Source organism: Venturia canescens, chromosome 8, assembly GCF_019457755.1.
Source record: "Venturia canescens isolate UGA chromosome 8, ASM1945775v1, whole genome shotgun sequence".
In the NCBI taxonomy this organism is placed as follows: Eukaryota; Metazoa; Arthropoda; class Insecta; order Hymenoptera; family Ichneumonidae; genus Venturia; species Venturia canescens.
In genome coordinates this window covers 17,433,163-17,452,031 of record NC_057428.1, presented here as the reverse complement: position 1 = coordinate 17,452,031, position 18,869 = coordinate 17,433,163, and the positions used below count along the sequence as shown (strand labels likewise).

Sequence of the window (18,869 nt, the reverse complement as noted above, 5' to 3'; positions counted from 1 at the left end):
TCGTCACTCTCCTCTTTCCATCCCCTTGACGCGATACATAAATACAATAAATAATAAAATTTTTTCCTCCTCTGTACGGGGAGGACGAGAGTAGTAAAAATACGTTGAGGCTATTGGGAAATTGGAAGGATTGAAGAGTGCAATAGCAAAGGGTCTGCGCCAGTCTATATTTATCCGGCTAAATGAGCTTGTAAATGATGGAAAATATGAGGGTAATCCCGTTTCTTCCGATCGCTGAATTATTATGAGGCAGGATCATCCGAAACTCAATATTTTTCTCCTCCTTTATTCGCCCTCTTGGCCTAATGCCGCCGAGCACACCGATACGTAAATCCTCGTGGACGTTGGACACTTTGCTTCTGTGTGCATTTCTTAACCGTTGCGTATGCATGTGTCTACGAGGCGAGGGTAAATTTTGATTCGGTACGGTTGTAAAATAAGTGCGCAGTATTTGAGCCGTTTCTTCTTACTTCGTGCACTCGCGTTTTGTACAGCGATATACCTCGTCCCCGTGTGCGCCTGCGTCGGTAGCCAACTTCGAATGTACGTATTTTACGTCCGCATGAAATTTCTTTTATGTCCACAACTCCCAGCTCCTCGATAACTCATCCTTCAAAAGTACGTTGGCATTACATGCATCCGCATACAGAGGTACATTTCATTTTTTTCTCTGGGGTAGAAACTTCGTACAAAAGTATGTACATAAATTTATTTCAATAGCTCCTTCAATTACTCAGCTCTTTCGATTTTTATGACACAAAGGATGAGACGCTTTCCTCTTCGCATCGAGGAAAATTCATTTGCCCCCATTGTGTGAGGAGCATTGAAATAATACCGAATTATCTGGAGCTTTTTCTATTGCGCGAGCAGACCATTTATTATCTTATAAATGAAAAAACGTCAGAGCGAAATAATGTTCCGCGATCCCTCATGTCGAACCAGCAGGTTGAACGAGGCATGAAATTTCGAGAGAAATTGGAATCGACCCGGGGCAGCACCTTCTGAACTCTGCTCATTGGTTTCTCTTGTACGCGCAGCTATTGGAACATTTATTTCTATTCAATCGTACTTTACAGCTTCGGCTTCCAAAGCCTGAAGAAAAATTTGATTATTTTTATCCCCAGACGCAAGGCAGCCGCGGTCTTGGACTCGCGGTAATAAAGCCTCGCGAGGCTGTCTTCTCAAGCAAGTGCGGGATCCACACCTTTATCTCCGAGGCACGCCAGGCTCCGGAGAAGCTTCAATGGCACTGTACATACGAGGCACAGCTGTCGCAGAAGATTCTTTGTGATCTAGGCTAGTCCAACAAATAAGGCTCGCGCAGATGAAAAGTATCTGCGGCAAGATATCATTCGAGGATCGAACGACGCACGGGAATCAATTGTTATGGAGATCTTTTATCGAAAACAGAATTATTTTACGGGACTCTAAAAAAAGTTAAACTCCTCTGCTCATTTATCGATGACGAATTACGAAAGCAGCTACGACGGGTCAAGGAAGATTACAAATAGCGTTCAGAAGTAAACACGATATTCGCATTCGTTTTTTTCCGGTATGGCGTGAAGTGGCGAGAAAAAATACACGCAATTCCCGGTGTTGAACGGACGAGTACGTTGCACACGAGTCATATAACGAGAACATAAATATTGTAATTTACCTTTCGTCCATATTATTATTTAAAACAGTCCCAGAGAAGACACAGATCTAAATGCCGGCACGTGTGAAAGCGATATTAGCGGCGAAGGCAAATCGCGAATGAGCATTCAAAAGACGGGTTCATAGAAAGTGCGGTGGCGTATAAAATTTACCGCGAGCAATCGATTGTGCCAAATATCCGGGGTCAGGTTATGGAATCTTTTCGTATCTGCTCCAAAAAGAGTTTTGTCGATTGCATTTCTTATCCATGTTTGTGAGCTTAATTGGATCATATTTTCGTGTTGTCTATTCACATGAGATTATACCGGTTGCTCGAAAAATTTGAAAGTTTTCTATACTCTTGTGGCTTCTTGTTCTCGTCTCGGTCTTCGATCATTTTGGCCTTCCATTTCTTCCATTCGGAGTTTCCGCCTCCTCTGTATCAACTTCTCATACTTGCTCATATTTTTGTTCGGCACCTCTGGACTTGACGTTAATAACTATGAGGAAATACCAGTTTCATTTGCAGACGAAAACTGCGAATGAAACAACAGCATCGGCCCGAGTAATCGCGGTTGTTTAGGACGCTCAATGTTGCTTTAGTCGTAATAAACAAAACTGGGAGAGGATTACAGTGTTACTTTTTCGTCATTGATTGAGTCGATTGACACTAGCAAGTTCTAATGGTTTCGGAATTATTTCGCAAAATTCAACCACTCCTACTCGGATGGGGGTCGACGAAGATTAAATTGATTTAGGAGCTTATTTTTCCGGAATGAAAGGTCTAGTAATGAGCTTAAATTGCTCGAGCAGGGTGTGAATAGAAGTAATTACACTGAAGTTTGCAACGTTATAATTCACCGAAATGAACGAAAAAAATAGTTTGTAATTCTCCAATGTTGATCCCTTCTTACTTCATGAATAATTCCTGAAAACGAATTTGAGAATCGCAAATTAGAGTTGGGCTTCAACGCTGCAAATTTCGGCGCCATTATAAGCATCAAACGTCGATAGAATAGAAGGATTTCAATATAAAATGGCTACTGCAATAAAAAAAAAACAAAACAAATCCCGGCGAGACGCTCGTCGAGGGCACTGCCGCGTGTCTCGTCGTGCGTCGCGACCAAGCCCTGCTCGCAGCACTCGGTCGAGACTCGCAGGTCAGTTCTGTGTAAAGTGTCGCCGAGATTCTTTAAATGGCAGTTTCAAATTCTTTTCAAGAGTTTTCCCAAGAGTCTTGAATTCTTTAAGTTTATAAAATTTATCGAATATTCTTTTGACGTCATCAAATCGTTTTACATTACGCATTGACGCGCCTCAATAAAGTCGAATTGTGTCGTATCAGCCTCGGACCATCCACAAATTGAGTGAAGTTGTGCAGTTTCTATTCCGCTTTATTTGTTGGTGTCTGCCCATGGTTTCGGTTGCATTAGTTTCGTTATCGAAAGTTTTGTCTTCCCTCTTACCGCATGCCACTGTAAGTTGTACTTTTTCACCGTCCCAAGGTGAAAAATGATCAACTAAAAAAGATTTTTTCTACCGACCTTTGCATATCCCTCGAGTGTCTTGATAATTGCATCACAAACTGGAGGAACAATAATGGATATTTTTTAATACTTGAATTTAATGTTTCAAGCTAGTTTCGTTTATGATCGTCTCTTCTTCGATTCTTCGAGCTGTTTCAGCTTCCTGAAAATGTCAATCCGGCTTCCCCATATGATCATTGAGGTCGAGCCAATGCAAATATTCGAATTCCTTCAGCAAAATATTCGCTGCATTTTCTGTAACAGTTATTCGCAACTGCCTGAACATTTTTTTTTCTTTAGTCTTCATCGAATCTCGGTGAGTAACCAAAAAAGTTGCTGCGGAAGCTGCGGTTCGTATGGGTGATACCATTAAGGCTTTCAAAGACACCGGCATGCCTCGCAGATAGAGTTATGCCTTCTCTCGCAAGGAATAATCCTCATGACTATTTATCGCCAGCCCGAGGCTTCCTCGTGCGCGCAAAGTATAAAAGTATATTGAAACCGCCTCGAGGTGGCTAAGCTCATCTGAACACAGCTAATCACGACCGGGACAGCTTTGAAGGTTATGGAAACCGCTAAACGTTCGGACCAAGGAGGTGGATTGAGTCTGTCGCGATTTTTCAGTTTCTGGAAGCAGTTTCAAGGGCAGATGTCAAGGTGACGGATCCAAAAACGGATATTGAAAATTCTTTTGACGGAACTTATTCAACGTTTTTTCAGTAGGATTTAAGCATTGAGTCCAAACATTTTCGAATACAACTGCAGCTTTAGTTAAATCACTGAAATTTTTTAAATAATTCATTCTAATTTTTTGGTAAAAAAATCATTCAATTATTCATTCATGTTTTCATACATCTCTGCTAATTGATTCAATTCATTTAATGAATTATTTTAGGTGTAATTCACTGTGTCCCTTGGTGTGGCTTTACCGCGTCGTTGCTGAGTTGCAGGAATCGAGCAACTCGCCCATCTGAACTAGTTGAACGAATTTTTATGCGTTTTTGAGATATTTTCGAAGAGCATGGACCTAAATTAAAAAAAATACACAATAAATGCGTTTTGAACGACGTATAATTTCTCCAACTTCCAGTGCATGTTTCAATATAATTCAATATTCAATATTAGACGCGTTCAAGGAGTCGTTATTTATTTTATTTTTAGTTTAAATCGAATAGTACTGCGAAAGATGTTTAAAAAAAAAAACGAATTCAATGTAAAATTGTAGCCACTCTCATTTACATAAATAGAGTTGAGGAATGAATCGGGGGTGGTTTCGATTGGCTGAGCACGCGGTGCTATTGTGTTGAGAAATGTATACGAGAAAAACAAGGGTTGTCGAGACGGCAACGAGTTTGGAGAGGAAAGAAGCGAGAGGGAGACCGAAAGAGAGCGAAGTTGGGGGGAGGGGGAGGAGGAGAAGAAAGAGTTGAATCGGAGTGTACGAGAGTGGCACTCGTTATTTCGGCAATCGAAAATATTAGAGCAGGGGCGTCGAGATGAGAGAAATAAGCGGGGAAGGGCCGAAGAAAAATGTTGGCAAAGCATCCACTCGCCATAAGAGGTTCGCTAGACTGCACTTGTTTAACTCCAAGAGCTCATAAAAAATACTCCAGAAAACTGGTTAAGGGCTTATGCGCGTCCGGAAGAAGATGGAACTAATGGGAAGGATAATTTGCATGGAAAGATAAAAAACATTATCCCTCGAGGCTCCCAGGAGTAAGGGCCCTCGATTCATAAAATATACAATTAATTTTCCAAAATACCGCACTCCAAACTTCACCGATCAAGTAGATATTTCTCAACGAATTCCCCTACCAATAACGATTCGTCGTTCCGCACACTGTTTTATTCCCGAGCAAACCTACGTCAGACTCACCGATGAATTTCCTCAAAATTAGAAGTTTTATCGGCTTACATATCGTAGCAGTAAATGCCGACGATGTAAACTCTATGGGAATAGCTAAATCACATTTAGCTACACGTATTTAACGAAGCTCTAGGTCAGACTTGATACAACGCATTTCGCCAAGTTATTTATTACTATACTGATAAACATACGCGCGCACTCACACCAATGAGTATCCACATTCGAATAAACTACTGTGAAAAATCGTTGAATTACGCAACTCAGAATATATCGTGCGAGCATATTTCATTATAGCCATTGGAACCTGATCGACGACGCGCGGTGTGTTAGAGTTTTGTAACAGACTCGATCTCGCGATGAGACCACGATCCCATGACCCTTTTCCTCGAATCTCGCGGCCACGGACCCCTCGTCACAAATAATTAGAAATCTACAAATACATAAATCCACAAGTATAAATTATACACCTGTGTGTAAATTGTTAAGATGAGGGATTGAAACTCGCGTGTCGCGTGTGCGCCGCGTCGGTCCTTACGACTGTACTCTACATCCCGCTTGGCTGATGAAAAAAACGTTTCAAATGGCATAACAATGGAAAAATAACTCCAGACAAAAAGTGATTGGCAGAAAAGAGAGCCGGAGACTTTACGATTTATTTGAAAAGTGTTTAATTCTCTTGTCAGGAAGGAAAATGGGACGAAATTGTCACGCGACGGGGGTTCCGTACTCGAGGAAGTGCGGAGTGACAATTTCAATTTCGAATTCACCGTAACGATATCGGTCTCGTTCTTAAAACGCGATCGCAAATAATAGGACCGATTGACGCGAAAGTGCGGCGAGCAGCACGAGAGAGGTTCGTGTGAGGAGTGTGTGTCTCGTGCGGAGACCGATATATATATAAGAGGAAAAAGAGAAGTCCGATCGGAATGAAAAAAAAGAGAAGAAAGAAAAGAGAAAAAGAGAGAAAGAGAAAAAGGACCACTTGTTCGAACACATACATTCAATTATACATGTATTCGTACAGTTCGGTATTGAAAGGCTCTAAAAACTGGTTCTTTCTTATTCCCCTAGGGTAAAAAGGAGCACCTGGCCCCTGGCGGTGCTGCCTATGCGTGTGTACATTCTCCACCGATCTCGATGCAAGCCATAGAGCGTTGCTGAAAAGCTCGTACACTCGACTGCTATCACGGCTTACTATAAAAAGGGCGTAACCTGGACAATCGAATGGAAAAATGATGATACTGGTCTGTTCTATTTCCCGAAAACTGCGAGTGTCTGCCGGGGCGCTGGTGCGGTGAAATTTTTTTGAAAGTCTACCGCATCGAGGCGAGTCCAATCACACGGACTTCGAAGATGAGTTCACACGAGAACAATGATCTTATGATGGATTTGGAATGTCCGAAGGAGCGTCAAATTGGAACACGTTGGTTGGCCGTTCCGTTGAAAATAGTGCGGATCTTCCATACGAATTTTACCTTCTCCTCTGTTACTTCTGTTTCATATACGTGTTTGTGTGACTATGTAAATATACGCGGAGCGATACGTGACGCAGAACGGACGGCTATCGGTAAATATGAGCGAACCTCACGCTTTTGAAGGGTAAGAGAGAGAGAGAGAGAGAGAGAGAAAGCATGAGAAAACTGAGAAAAAAACAGATGTAGATTTCCGATATAAAACGTGTTCGAGGTCGAGCCCACCTACACGAGACTTCGTCTTCGTCTTGGTACTCTTTTTCCTCTCTTTCTGCTCCATCATCTTCACCTTCTTCGTCTCGTTCGGCGGCTGCTGCTCCAGATCGAAAGCTCGAACACCGCGACGTTAGAAAACGAGCGAGGAGGACAGAGAGAGAGAGAGAGAGAGCGCTGGATACTGTGCTTGCTTATGTGCAACCGCCACAATCCTCCCTCCCACTCTCCGGAGGTCAACATCCTTCGAGGGAATCCTGGCTGGAGGACTAGTTAGATATAGAGTACTTCTCGGCTTTATTCCTCTCCCTCCGCCCCTGCCCCTTTCTCGTCTGCGGACACACGAGAGACCCCGCGACGCTTTCAGAGAGAAAGAGAGAGATGCTCCACCTATTTCTCTGCATCTTTCTCCCTCCCCTCTCTCTCTCTCTCTCTCTCTCAGCGTGATTCTCCTCTGATACGAGAGTAGGACCTTGCATATCCTGTCTTGCTATCGGATTAATGTTCTAGAATTTCTACTCTAGAATTTCCTTTCCCCCTTCTTATTTCCTCGTGACACAAAAAACGCCAAGTTCAAGTTCTCAATCGTCGATTGAACATCGTGAAGCACCGAGTGAAGCACATTAGAACCGTGCTCGAACTGAGGGCGCTAGAATCTTGGATAATTCCAGCTGTAATTTCAAACGTCGAAAAATCTTTAGTGCTGAAAGCGATCTTTACGATTAATTCATTTTGTTTTTGTCAAATCTCGTTGCATCGACGCTCCAAGCGAAGGTAATTAAATCCGTTGAGTGCGTGCGTAATTGAGTGTTTGACGAAAAAAATGAGCGTCTTCATTTATCCTGCGTATTCTCTGCCGCTTTTTTCAAAGCCCGTTCCATCGTCTCAACCTCTTTTTTCCCCAATTCTCTAATTTTCATGTTCCCGTGAGACTCCCGAGAGTTTCACTGCAGCCACACTCCCTGATATCCTACTGCGAGGTTTTCGAATCGAGACGAAGGCGAGGGCCAAAGGAAAGCGTGGGAAAGCCCATCGTTACAGTCTGCTAAAATTTAATTGAGTTTTAGCACCATCAGAAAACAAAAAAAAACGATAAAGCAGTCACCCAGCCAAGTATTGATCTCGGCACAGCCACTCGCAGAATTATTAGCGTCGATTTAAAGTAACTCGATACACAAATGCTGATTGCATGTAAATGAAATGATCATAAAAGTAACATTTGCAATTATTTTATTCGTCTCTACATCATATTTGATGATGGAAGCGCGTTATTTATTTTCTACGAATTATCATAGCCGCACTAACCTTCATGAGTGAAACTCATGCGAGCAAAATTGCTTTTATTTATACGAGGAGATCGTTCCGTTTGATGATTCTTCGTCATCTTTTAAGCTACCCGCTCGTCATTTCTCTCCGCCTCTCTCATTTCTAAAGTTAATTCTCTGCGGTGTGTCGCCATTTTAAAAGTAGCAAAAGACCGAGTCTCCTGTATCACCCGCAACTTGCTTTATTGAGGCAATTCGATAAATTACCCGAAGGATTATCAGGCTCCGGCGCATAATTATTTTTATCGTGGAAATAAATAAAAAAAGTAGCAACATCGCCGGCGCTCTTGCCGGTTCGGAAATAAAAATATTTCCCTCTCGCTCCCGCTCCGGTTCTTTCTCTCCGCGTTCTCCCTCTCGCCGCTTCTCGCTGCTCTTGATCCTGATCCTGTGCTCACTTGCGGAATACTCGCACTCCCGCTGCGACAGGCCATACGATATGATTTATCACTCTCACGTGTCGCGCTCGTCTGCGAAGCTACGAGACTTCACGGTTACTTACGTTGTGCTTGATACTCTATGCGCATACACCGATACGGGCAATTTCCTCGAGAGCGAACGTCGCTTCAAAAACTTTGCGAGCGACCTTCTTCCATCCGCGATTCTCAAACGGACTTGTCCCAAAAACCTCTCAAACTAACCTCCGATTTATTACGAATGTTCGCGTCGTCCCGTTGCCCCCGCGGTCGTCATCCAGCCACGCGGCGAATCAGGTGTGAGCGGTCGTTCTTGAAAAACCTCATAAACTTCATCGTCGCACGTTTCCAGTTTCGTTCAATAAGCCCGGCAAACGGAAGTGTGGAAAATCGATCGAATTAGGCTCACGAGAAAACGCTCCGCTGATCAACTGCACAAGATTTAACGGCATTCCAATTTAGGATATAAATCGTTTAGGATAAAACGTATACTTGATGATTTATGCTCGTCTAGTACCGCGCACAAAGTCCCAGTCGGTTAGTTACGTGTATAACTGGAGGCTTGGAACGGGATAGTCGGATGCTGCGAAACTCAACTCTTCGAACCGCGGGGAATGAAGTCTTTTTTGTTGTTAGGAGAGCGATATGAGCGACCGTTTGATAGTAGCTCGAGCAGTGCGAAGCTTCGGTACCTCACACACGTACACAAATGCATATTTTTCGTTTCGTCAGGGCCCTCTTTACGCGGTACTAGGGTCAATATCCTTCGGGAATCCTGCTCGGCGAGGACGAGTGAACATGTGCTCGTGTACGTGTGTGTGTGCCCACAGTCAGGACGAGACTCTATCTTGCTTACTTTCTCGAGGAATAACTGTGCAAAATGAACTTGAGGAGCCAATGAGCAATGTCTATTTTTCACCGGGGCGTGCTTCTCGTTTAAAAGAGTCGCGAACAGTTGCGCGTGCCTTCGCAAACTAGATTCCCAGCCTTTTTTTCGTAGTCTTCGCGATCGATGAGAACAATGTTTTCGGTACGATTGACTTTGGGAAAGGGAGAAAATTGGGAAATACTTGAGAATCGTTTTAGGCACCTGCGATAGTTGCCTCCTGACGGAACACGGCGTAATTTTAACAAAAGTGATGCACCTCGAAGGCGGAATTCGACGATTTTCAACGTAAACAGAGAATACTAAACAACGGTGAAAAAGTTGTACCTGAAAAGATGGACGGTCGTGTTCAACCGGACTAAAAACTTGATGCAAATCAGTCGCGAGTGGCTTTTTCTGCGTTGGATATTTCTGGTACATGACCTCTCAAAATACTGCTTCGAGACAAAGGATTTTTTCGACCGTGCGCCGTTGATGCTTTCTGAAAGGAGCGATCGATACAGTTTCGTCGTCTTTCGATATTCACTCGTATTTGATGCTCGTTTTTATTTCGAGTTCAATATCCGTGGGTTTTTGAGACACTGTGTATACGTGGACGGTGTAATTCCGAAAAAGCACTTTGAAAGTCGACTGGATAGAGCGTACGAGAATTTTCGATCGTATTTTAATCGCGGGCGCCAATCGCGAAAGGGGCCTCATTCTCTCTCTCGTTTAATTTATTTTTCGCGTCCCCGAAAAAGAGCCTCCTCGCCTCATCTCGAGGTTCTCTCGCGCGTCCGCCTTTATAATCTCAACGCCGGTCCTGAAAGACCGCGCGAGAGAGCTCCAGGGACCGAAGGAAATATTTATTCCTTCTCTCCTTTCCTCCCTCTTCTTCGGCCCCACCCAAATTCTACGGCCTGTGCACTTTGCGCTCGGACCTCCGACGAAACTTCATGGAAACTGCGGAGTTCACAGGAGCTCTCAGTTTCTGAGGTTTTGCAAAAAATGAAGTAGAGTTAATGCGCTCCGCTTTTGAGTTTGTGCGTGCGAAACGAAAATTGCAAGGGCTTTGAATAATGCAAAAGTTTGATGGTGCGTTAAAAAGAAGACGATTTTTCATCGATATTTTTCGTTGTGGTCGATTAATATAATTCGAAAAGAAAAAACAGTAAATTTTCGAGTCCGTTAGAAAACAAGTTTTCCGAGGTGATATTTTCTTGAGGCAGCGAGCGTCGATCACAGATTATTTGCAGAGGTCGTCGGAACGCTACGATAAAAAGTTTCCTCGCGACTTCGGCTTCTCCGAACTCAAAGTAAATTTGTTCAACTGACCCAAAGTTCATTCGAGCGCCGATCTCTTTGTTCGAATATTTTCGGCAAATGAGAATCTCGCTTGAATCCCACGAGCGAGATTACGAGCTTCTAAAATCCTTTGAAAAAATCGTACCCGAGACTCCGAGGCACACAGGAAAATGTTTTACCTACGTTACTAGAAGACGAGGCGCTCCGGGTTTTTTTTGAATTTTATATATCTGCGGCGGTTCCGAGCGCGTCTACCTGAGGCGTTTTGGGTCGGGTGACCTCGAAAGAGCGAACCCGTCATTAACCTTCGCAGAATCCTTCTTACGCGTATATAAATATTATAAACAAAAGGGCGGTACGTTTATATTGTTGGCGCGGCTCAACCGCGCCATTCGGGCCCTTTTTTCCTCTCGTTAAATACGTGTGTCGAGGTTCCTTCTATACACGCATACACACATATATGACCGCGCAAAAAATTTGAGATAGATGCAATCTTGAGATTCGAAAGAACGAACGAGATTGCCAGAGGCTTTAGATGCCAAAAAAAATGTGTAAACCGAGAGAGCCCGAGGAAGAATAACACATAACAGTGAGAAAGAGAGAGCGAGAACGTCAAACAAAGATAATAAATACGAGAAATCTCGCGTGATATTGTATCACAAGAGCACATATAGATATTAGATCTACGTGTTTCGTGCATCCGAAAAGGTATACATTCGTCCACGTATTTCTTAGACTCTACGGCCGTATCATTTTTATCGGCACACTTGGTTTTTTTCATTTTTTTAAAGCTCTCTATGCATCGTCTTCTTCTCACGAAGATAAGTGCATCCGGTCTTGTGCAAAGGGAAACACGAGTTTTCGACCCCCAAACGTTTTCGATCTTCGTCTCGTCTTCGCTCCTTTTCCAAGCGATTCAATAACTCGATTGTGCTCGATATTTTACGGGGACCACCAGTAAGATCGTTGTATTTTTATTTCATTTTCTTCCTGCAGCTCAATATTAGTCGACCATTTTCACACATTCGATAAATCTTACCACTGCGAGCGGTTCAAAAAATTCACGTTTGTTATACTCAGTTTATGTGTGCTCAGACCAAACTCCTTATCGTTGTTCATGCTGATAACAATGTTGTTTTTTTCATTCAACGAATGCGACACAGAAAGATGTTTTCGGGGGACTTAAAGGTCACGAACAGTGTTAAAGGTGGAATTTTTTGGGTGTTTTTGTTTATTTTAGAAATAACAATTGGTCGGATGGATTTACATAAAATCTTGTACACATTTTTTGTATACTCAAAAGTGAATCAACTTTAATGGATTTTTCAGTAGAAAATTGTTTATAAAAAGAGGCAAGTCCGCTTGGATAAAACCTCTTTTCGTTTTGCTGTCAACGGAGTGAAAAAATATGATTTTGAGTAAACGGCGTTTATTCCAAGCGCAAAAAAAACTCAGGATTAATGAACCTGGAGATTAATCAAAGAGTTCTAAAATATTTGTCAACAGACAAAACGGGTACTTTTGCATTGGAATAAGAGCATTTTGTGTTGACGAAATTCACGCGCGCGCGCGCACAGCGCTCCATAGCGTTGAAAACTTAACATACGAATTTTCACTTGAAACTTAAGGAGATATTCTTTCGGGTCTAAACTAATGATTTGTGGGGGAAAAAAATAGTGGGAAGATATTCGAAAAAGAACTTTTAATTCCTAGGAGTTGAAAGTGTTTTTTCTGGCAACTTCCACCGCCACATTCTTCGACAGCTATACGAAAACGCCTGGTTTAGGTGCCGCGCGATGTTGTCAGTAGGACCTTAGCTCTTTGGTACGCAATACACAATTTTGAAAATTTTACGCTCTCATACCCCTTGTGAATGAAAAATAAAATCTCGTGTTGAAAAATCAGGGGGTTTATTAATAAATTTGCTTGGCGAGTGCTCGATTATTTAAAAAACATCTAAACACACATTTAAAAATGGAAAAGTACATCAGAAAATTGACAGAAATAGTGTTTGGGAACGAGAATATTGAAAAATGCGAAGCACGCTTATGAATAAATTCGAAAAATATATTTTTCCGTCGGTATTTATAAACCATTGACACAAGAACTGCGGGTTTTGGAACGATTTTGTTGTTTTTATGATTCTCATTTGCCACGAAGACTAATCGGACCGGGAAAACACTTGTTTTCAGCCCTTTGACGACCGGTCGCTTGAAAGTAAAGAAACTTTCGAGGAAATTTGCGATAACTAAATCTTCAGAAAAATCGATTTTCGAGCTCGTACTCAATATTCAGAGTTATAAGACTTCAGCCGGGTCTGTTTGTTCCGTAGACTCTGTCTCTCTATTTGCCAATATTAGGATAATCCGTCACGAGCAGCCGTACAATGGCTGTCTCTCGTCAAAGTTCCGCCACTTCATTCAAGAATCGTTCTAACGGTGTCTACGGTATTTTCAAGTCATGTATATATACACGTGAAAAAAGTGATTCTCTGCTGGCCAGCACGAGGGGTCAAATGAAATGTGTATTTTGTTTCGTTTGCTTTTTATTTTTCATTCGTTAAAGCACATTTTGGCACGTGTGTCTTCGCCCGAAAGATCTTTGAGTTGGTACCGCTGGGACGCCCTTTCACATGGTCTCTGAGAAGTCATATCCAACGAAGACACTTCATCTTCTTCCTCTTTCCGCTCTCCTCTTCCTCGCTAATTCTCGTTCTTTTCTGAGCACAGCTCCGACTCTGACTAATTATCGCTTGAACGTCCCAATGACCCTCCCTCGGATATTTATAATTATTATTATTAGTTCTTTACGATCTTTGCGAGACTAAACTGCGAAGATGGTCAGACGAATGTGAGGGGAGGAGAGAGAAAGAGAGCGAGAGGAACGTGAATGAATGAGCACTTTTTTCAGTGAGCTCGCGCTCTCTTCTATCAGTTTTGTTCTACAAACGCGTTCGCGTCTCTCAGACGATACTTTTTTTCTTCAGCTTTTATTTTTCTCTCTTTTCTGTCTCTCGTCACTCGTCGTGAGTCTCGGAGAGACAGGTGCGGGGACACGTGCCACGGGGAAAAAACTTCTGTGTACGTACACACGCGATAACCGAACCCCATAATAATTGTATATTTTCGGACGCAGCAACGAAATAATCGCACTTTTCGAGCTCCGCCACTTCATTCTGTTGCTACGATTCATTCGTTAATTTATTCCTCAATTGGGAAAGGAATCCGATAATGACTCGCGCGAGCGTACGAACAATTAGGATGCTTGATTAAAAGATTTCAATCCAGCTATCAGTTTTCGTATCGTCGAATATTGCGAGACTTTTATTCCTCGCCAATTATCCGGACACGTGTTTCTCAATCATATGAGCAAAAAATCAGACGAGACAGACGTTTATAAATATCCATATCTATATCGAGAGTTTCGTCCCAAATCATCCAGACATAATTTCCAAGCAATTTACATATTCAGTGAGCAACGCGCCGAGTCTCGCGAAAAATAAAACTCATCATTGCGACGCTTCGAAGGGGCACGTTTCTTTTCATACTTATAATTGCAGATTGTTGTATTTTCTGCACAAATACTCTCGCAGCGTCAATCGCTTAATTGCAAAGAGAAATAACGCATCTGCAGATGCGTTATTTCGATTGCGCTCCCCTTACGATGATTCTTAAAACACGCACTCGAGCTCAAAGTTCGCTTTCTTTGATAAACTCCCTTTCGGTTCCAGGGACGTTGTCGCAAATTACCCGTACTTTTGTGTGAGTGACACTTTTCGGTCGCTTGGTACTCGTGCTGCAAGTGTCACTTGACAAAGTCGAGTGACACGTAGGGTCTTTGCATATGGGACTCGGCACATTTACGAGAACAATTTTGTCGCGTCCCCGAATACAGCCCTCGCACTCCGTGAGTTCGAGCAGCAAGAGTTATTCCTCCGAAGATCAGAAGGGCGACGAGCTGGTTTAATTTCATTTGATAAGTAAACGCGCGTAAATTTGGATTTATCACAGAGATAAAAGAGAAAGTGTTGCCTCTAAAAAGTAGCCTCGATTGAAACGAGTGTTAAAAAATCGCAATTTTTTCCTTTAATCGTGCGAGAGCAGAAGAATAATTTGCGAAAAAATATTTCGCAAATTGAAGGTTGAGTTGCGGGTACAAACTTGCGAAGATATCGAATAAGCCTGGATCAGAAACCGCGGTATACCAGTCGATACTAATTAATAGGTCGGCAAAGACTCGTCGATGTGTGCCAGATGTGTAGAAAACACGCAAGGCATCGCGCAAGTGGTCTTCGCGAAAGAGCAGTACATCGTCAGACGCAGAAAAAAGTGAAGATAAACGATAAACGCGGTAAAGCCAATGGGGGGGCGCGGAGGGAGAGAAAAAGAATCATCGATACGGTCGCGATGGTTCTCCGAAGATCGTGAGTCATCATCGGGCGGGACCTTCTTCAACTCCCAATAAAGCGAATGCTATGCGAGTAATTATAATGACATGTCTCAGCGTTCCTTAATTTATATGGACCCCTCGGGTTGAATATGCCCGGTCCATCGTCGAGGGCTTCAACTGCTGAGGGTATTTTTTGGAGGACGTTTAATTGCATTGCTCGAGGCCAAGTGGCGGGCGGGAAGCGACAATGGAGGTGACTCGAGGAACGAAACAATCTCATTGCTCGCCGAACTATGAACGAGAGCGATGATTTCGTGCTGGCTTATTTTGCTGTCTTCGGTTGTAAGCGAATCAGAAGCTCTAATTCTCCCACCGGCATTGCTGTTCAATCATCAATTTCCATATGCCGGAAGACTGCGGGCCGTTTACAAATGGATTAAGTAAAATTCTTAAAGGGCACGCCCCGCACGGGAATAACACGTAACTTAGTGACTTTAAAGGTTTTTCTTGATCGCGCGTGTCGAAGGAGCGGCGAACGATGTCACCGGGGATGACCCTTGCGCTTTCAGGGTGGTGGCTCGTCGCCTTCTCGTGGGGGTGCTCGCGGGTGCGCGCGCGGCTGTGCCCCCTTCAAGCCCTTCAATTTCTCATTCCTCCGATGGCTGTCCACGAGGTTGGGTAAGGGCGAGGACCAGGGCGTTTTCCCGCCCTTGCGTGTGCTGCTCCGTGTCGCGGAATCGTCTACATATATATTCGAGACGATTCGTATAGGTGTATATATCGAAATATATGTACAAGGGAACAAACGTGGGGAAGGAAGAAACGCGTTCTCTCGCGAGGGAACGTCGACCGCTCGATGCGGCATCACCATGGAGACAGACATCCCCCATACCTACCACCTTTCATCCCCCGGCGAAGAGATGCCGCACACGCGTTACGTGTGTTCTCCTTCTACTTTCTCTCTCTCGGCGCGTGCACAAGAAGGGTTTCCTCCTGCTCCTTTATTCCTTCTCGCATCCCTCGAGAAAAGCCCTTGGCTTTTCCTCCACCGCCGTCTCCTTCTCCCCGTCGCCTCGTACTCCCTCGTACCGTCCTCTCACACTCCTCCTCTTGTAATGTACGCGGGTCATTCACCCCCGCACCCTCTGTACGAAGGATATCGAGCGATCGCAACTTTTCAGACCAAAAAAATCCTGGCCCTGCTCGTTAGATCGTCAACCTCGGCGTACTAAAAATCTTCACGTTCTTCAAGTTTCCCGCCGAAAAATAAATAAGACGCGCCCCGCAACCTCGTCGCTTCGGAGCGCTTATACAGTTCGAGGGGGTGGAAAACGTGTTGAAAGATTCCGTTGAATTTCGACGTTGAACATCCAAGTTTCACTAACATTTATGATGCCATTTTTTAGAGCGGCTTCCCGCCCTCAGAGCATCGTATAAACCGTTCCATTCCTTCGATATTCTTATAATGAGATTACGCTACGAGCTGCAACGAATAAAGCATTCTTATGCTCCGAATCCAGGAGCCGCGCCGCGCCCTATCTTTTCCCTTTTTTCTCGGTCGAACCCCTTGAAGGTCGTTCTCGGTGTCGACGGCCAAGGGTAATCTGGAACATAGTCCAGGGGTTGAGGGATCCGATGCATTGCTACGCTTGTGCTAACGCCCTCAGGGTTGCGCTAGGTCTCGCGCCTTGATCCCGTTACCGCGAGGGAGCGTCTCGAAAAGTACCAACGAAACGCCCTTTTTGTCTTGCCCAATTCATACGCGCGCTCTAAACGTAATGTCGGAGCCTGCCTCGCTTCTCGCATCTTTCGAGACCCACGATCGAAGTACTCTTCGAAAACGTCGGGTGTGTTTTAATTATAGAGTTTCGAAAATTCTCGATAAACTCCCAAGTTCTTTCTATTCTTCCACGAGAAAGTATACAAACCCAGAATTCCCTCGATTCTATTCCTCTCACGCATCCATATGTGAGACTCCGATATGGCTCTTTGTTTTCAATTTGAAAAAGTTTTTCTTTTTTTTAACGTTCTTCTCTTGACCCTTGCGAGCTTTAGCGAGCCCATTTCATTGCTCCATCACCGATATCCGCACGGAGAAAACGGGGCCGAAAATATTCTAGAGGAAAGAACTAGAAATATAGAGTATCTCGGGAACAGTATATACGCATTCGATTGCAGCATTTATTCCAAGAGCAGTAATAAGAATTGTTCTATCCACCATAGTAAAAACCCATAACTTTCATTCAAAAGACTCGAGAGTGTTTCTCTCAATAAGCATAGTAAAAAATGTTTTCAGTCACTTCAAATGTTTGTATTGTAAAGGATGCTGGGCAAGCCTGAAAAGAAACTATGTGTATGGTAAAATGTCACACGTATTCGGTGTAGATTCGTGTATTTATTATGGAATTTGTTATGCTGACAGTGAAAATTTGTGATTTACAATACATTCCCATTTATCAGGAAGCGTTGGTCTGACACGACGAATAACACTCGAAAACAAAACGAAATGTAGTGCATCACTTTTTGCTACCCACATAAAGCTGTTTAGAATTGAAGGGACGAAAAATAGAAAAATTCAAAAACTAATACGCTGTTTGTAATCGATGGTTAAATATTTTGAAAATTCTTGAAAAATAATATATTCCTCACTATACAAAACGAATCCGTTATCTCCGTGCGTATTTTTCGGTCAAACCTCTCTAGCGACCACTCTTTCGAACGTATTTTATTGTACCGCATTGTGTACGAAAATTTATATTTAAATGAGTTTTTGGTATTTTTTATATCGAAATAAGGGCAATATTGAGGAGCAAAGGGACTTGAGATTTTCGAGATATGTTTTCTCGCCATTTGGCGCAGCGTACGCGGCGTCGCTCGATGACGCGGTCGCCCAACCCAGTACTGCCCAATGCCGCACTTAACTTGAGAGATTCAACTAATTTATCGTTGTGTTTCCATTGTACAGAATTTTCCGCTTCTAAGCGCCAATTTCTTTGCTTTTATTTTCATATCGGCCGACCTCTCTGGCTCTCGCCGACTTCATCCTCTGAAACAGCTTCATCAAGGACGAAGAGAAAGTGCAGAAACGTTTGCTGATACTGACGGTTCCTAACTCAGTCGGACGTGGCAACGCGAGGACTCTCAAGCACGATCGTCATCGGTGATTGGAGGGCGACACATCTCCTTAGCTGTAATGCAATCGACTGATCAATGCACGTCCAAGGGCCATTCACTCATGATTAGAACTTTCCGCTCACCCAACACAATGAGATGTTTTGAGGTTACATTTTTCGTATTTTTTTTCGTTGCGGTGACAACCGGAAATTGATCCCAAGGTAATTGCGTGCGCATCCGTGCTCTCGTTCGTCAGTCACTGTTTTCGGATTCCGTATAATTCTTATTAATTATCGCTGTGGGAGAAGGACGTGATTGATGAAAGCTTTGAAGCCAGTGGCAAGCAAATTGAAAATTGTAACGATCGCCAACGTTTTTTACTTTTTTATAGTAATTATGTGAATGAATTATTATTATTTCTATATGATAAAAGATTTTTGCCAGTTTTTTTCATATGTTTCATTCTTTTTCGCTTTCCCCTTCGCTCGAAGCAAAGTCCGTATCTTGGACTTTTGGCTTTTATTATTCTTACATGGATTCAGGTTTTTCAAGTACGCGAGTCTGACCCGAATTACTTTTCGTACGTATAAGCATCGATGTCTTAAATATTTCCGTGAAAGTTTAGTCTGATAACTGGGCTCCTCGTTCAACGGTTGTTTTCGTTAGATTTAAAGGCGTTTGGTTGAATTTGTGGTGAATTTTTCAGCACTCATTCGCCGACTCTTAAATCTTTTCGTTCGTG

The 18,869-nt window shown here is 43.2% G+C and overlaps 1 protein-coding gene across 1 annotated transcript in view; it reads left to right on the top strand.

Annotated features, from left to right (window-relative positions):
- Window positions 1-18,560, top strand: part of LOC122415254 (uncharacterized) — a 179,796-nt gene extending 161,236 nt beyond the window's left edge. Inside the window, exon 4 of the mRNA XM_043427239.1 lies at window positions 18,069-18,560. Within this exon, the coding sequence (XP_043283174.1) occupies window positions 18,069-18,109 (41 nt within the window). The 3' untranslated portion in view covers window positions 18,110-18,560. The remainder of the gene's footprint in view (window positions 1-18,068) is intronic.
- The last annotated feature ends 309 nt before the right edge of the window (window positions 18,561-18,869 follow it).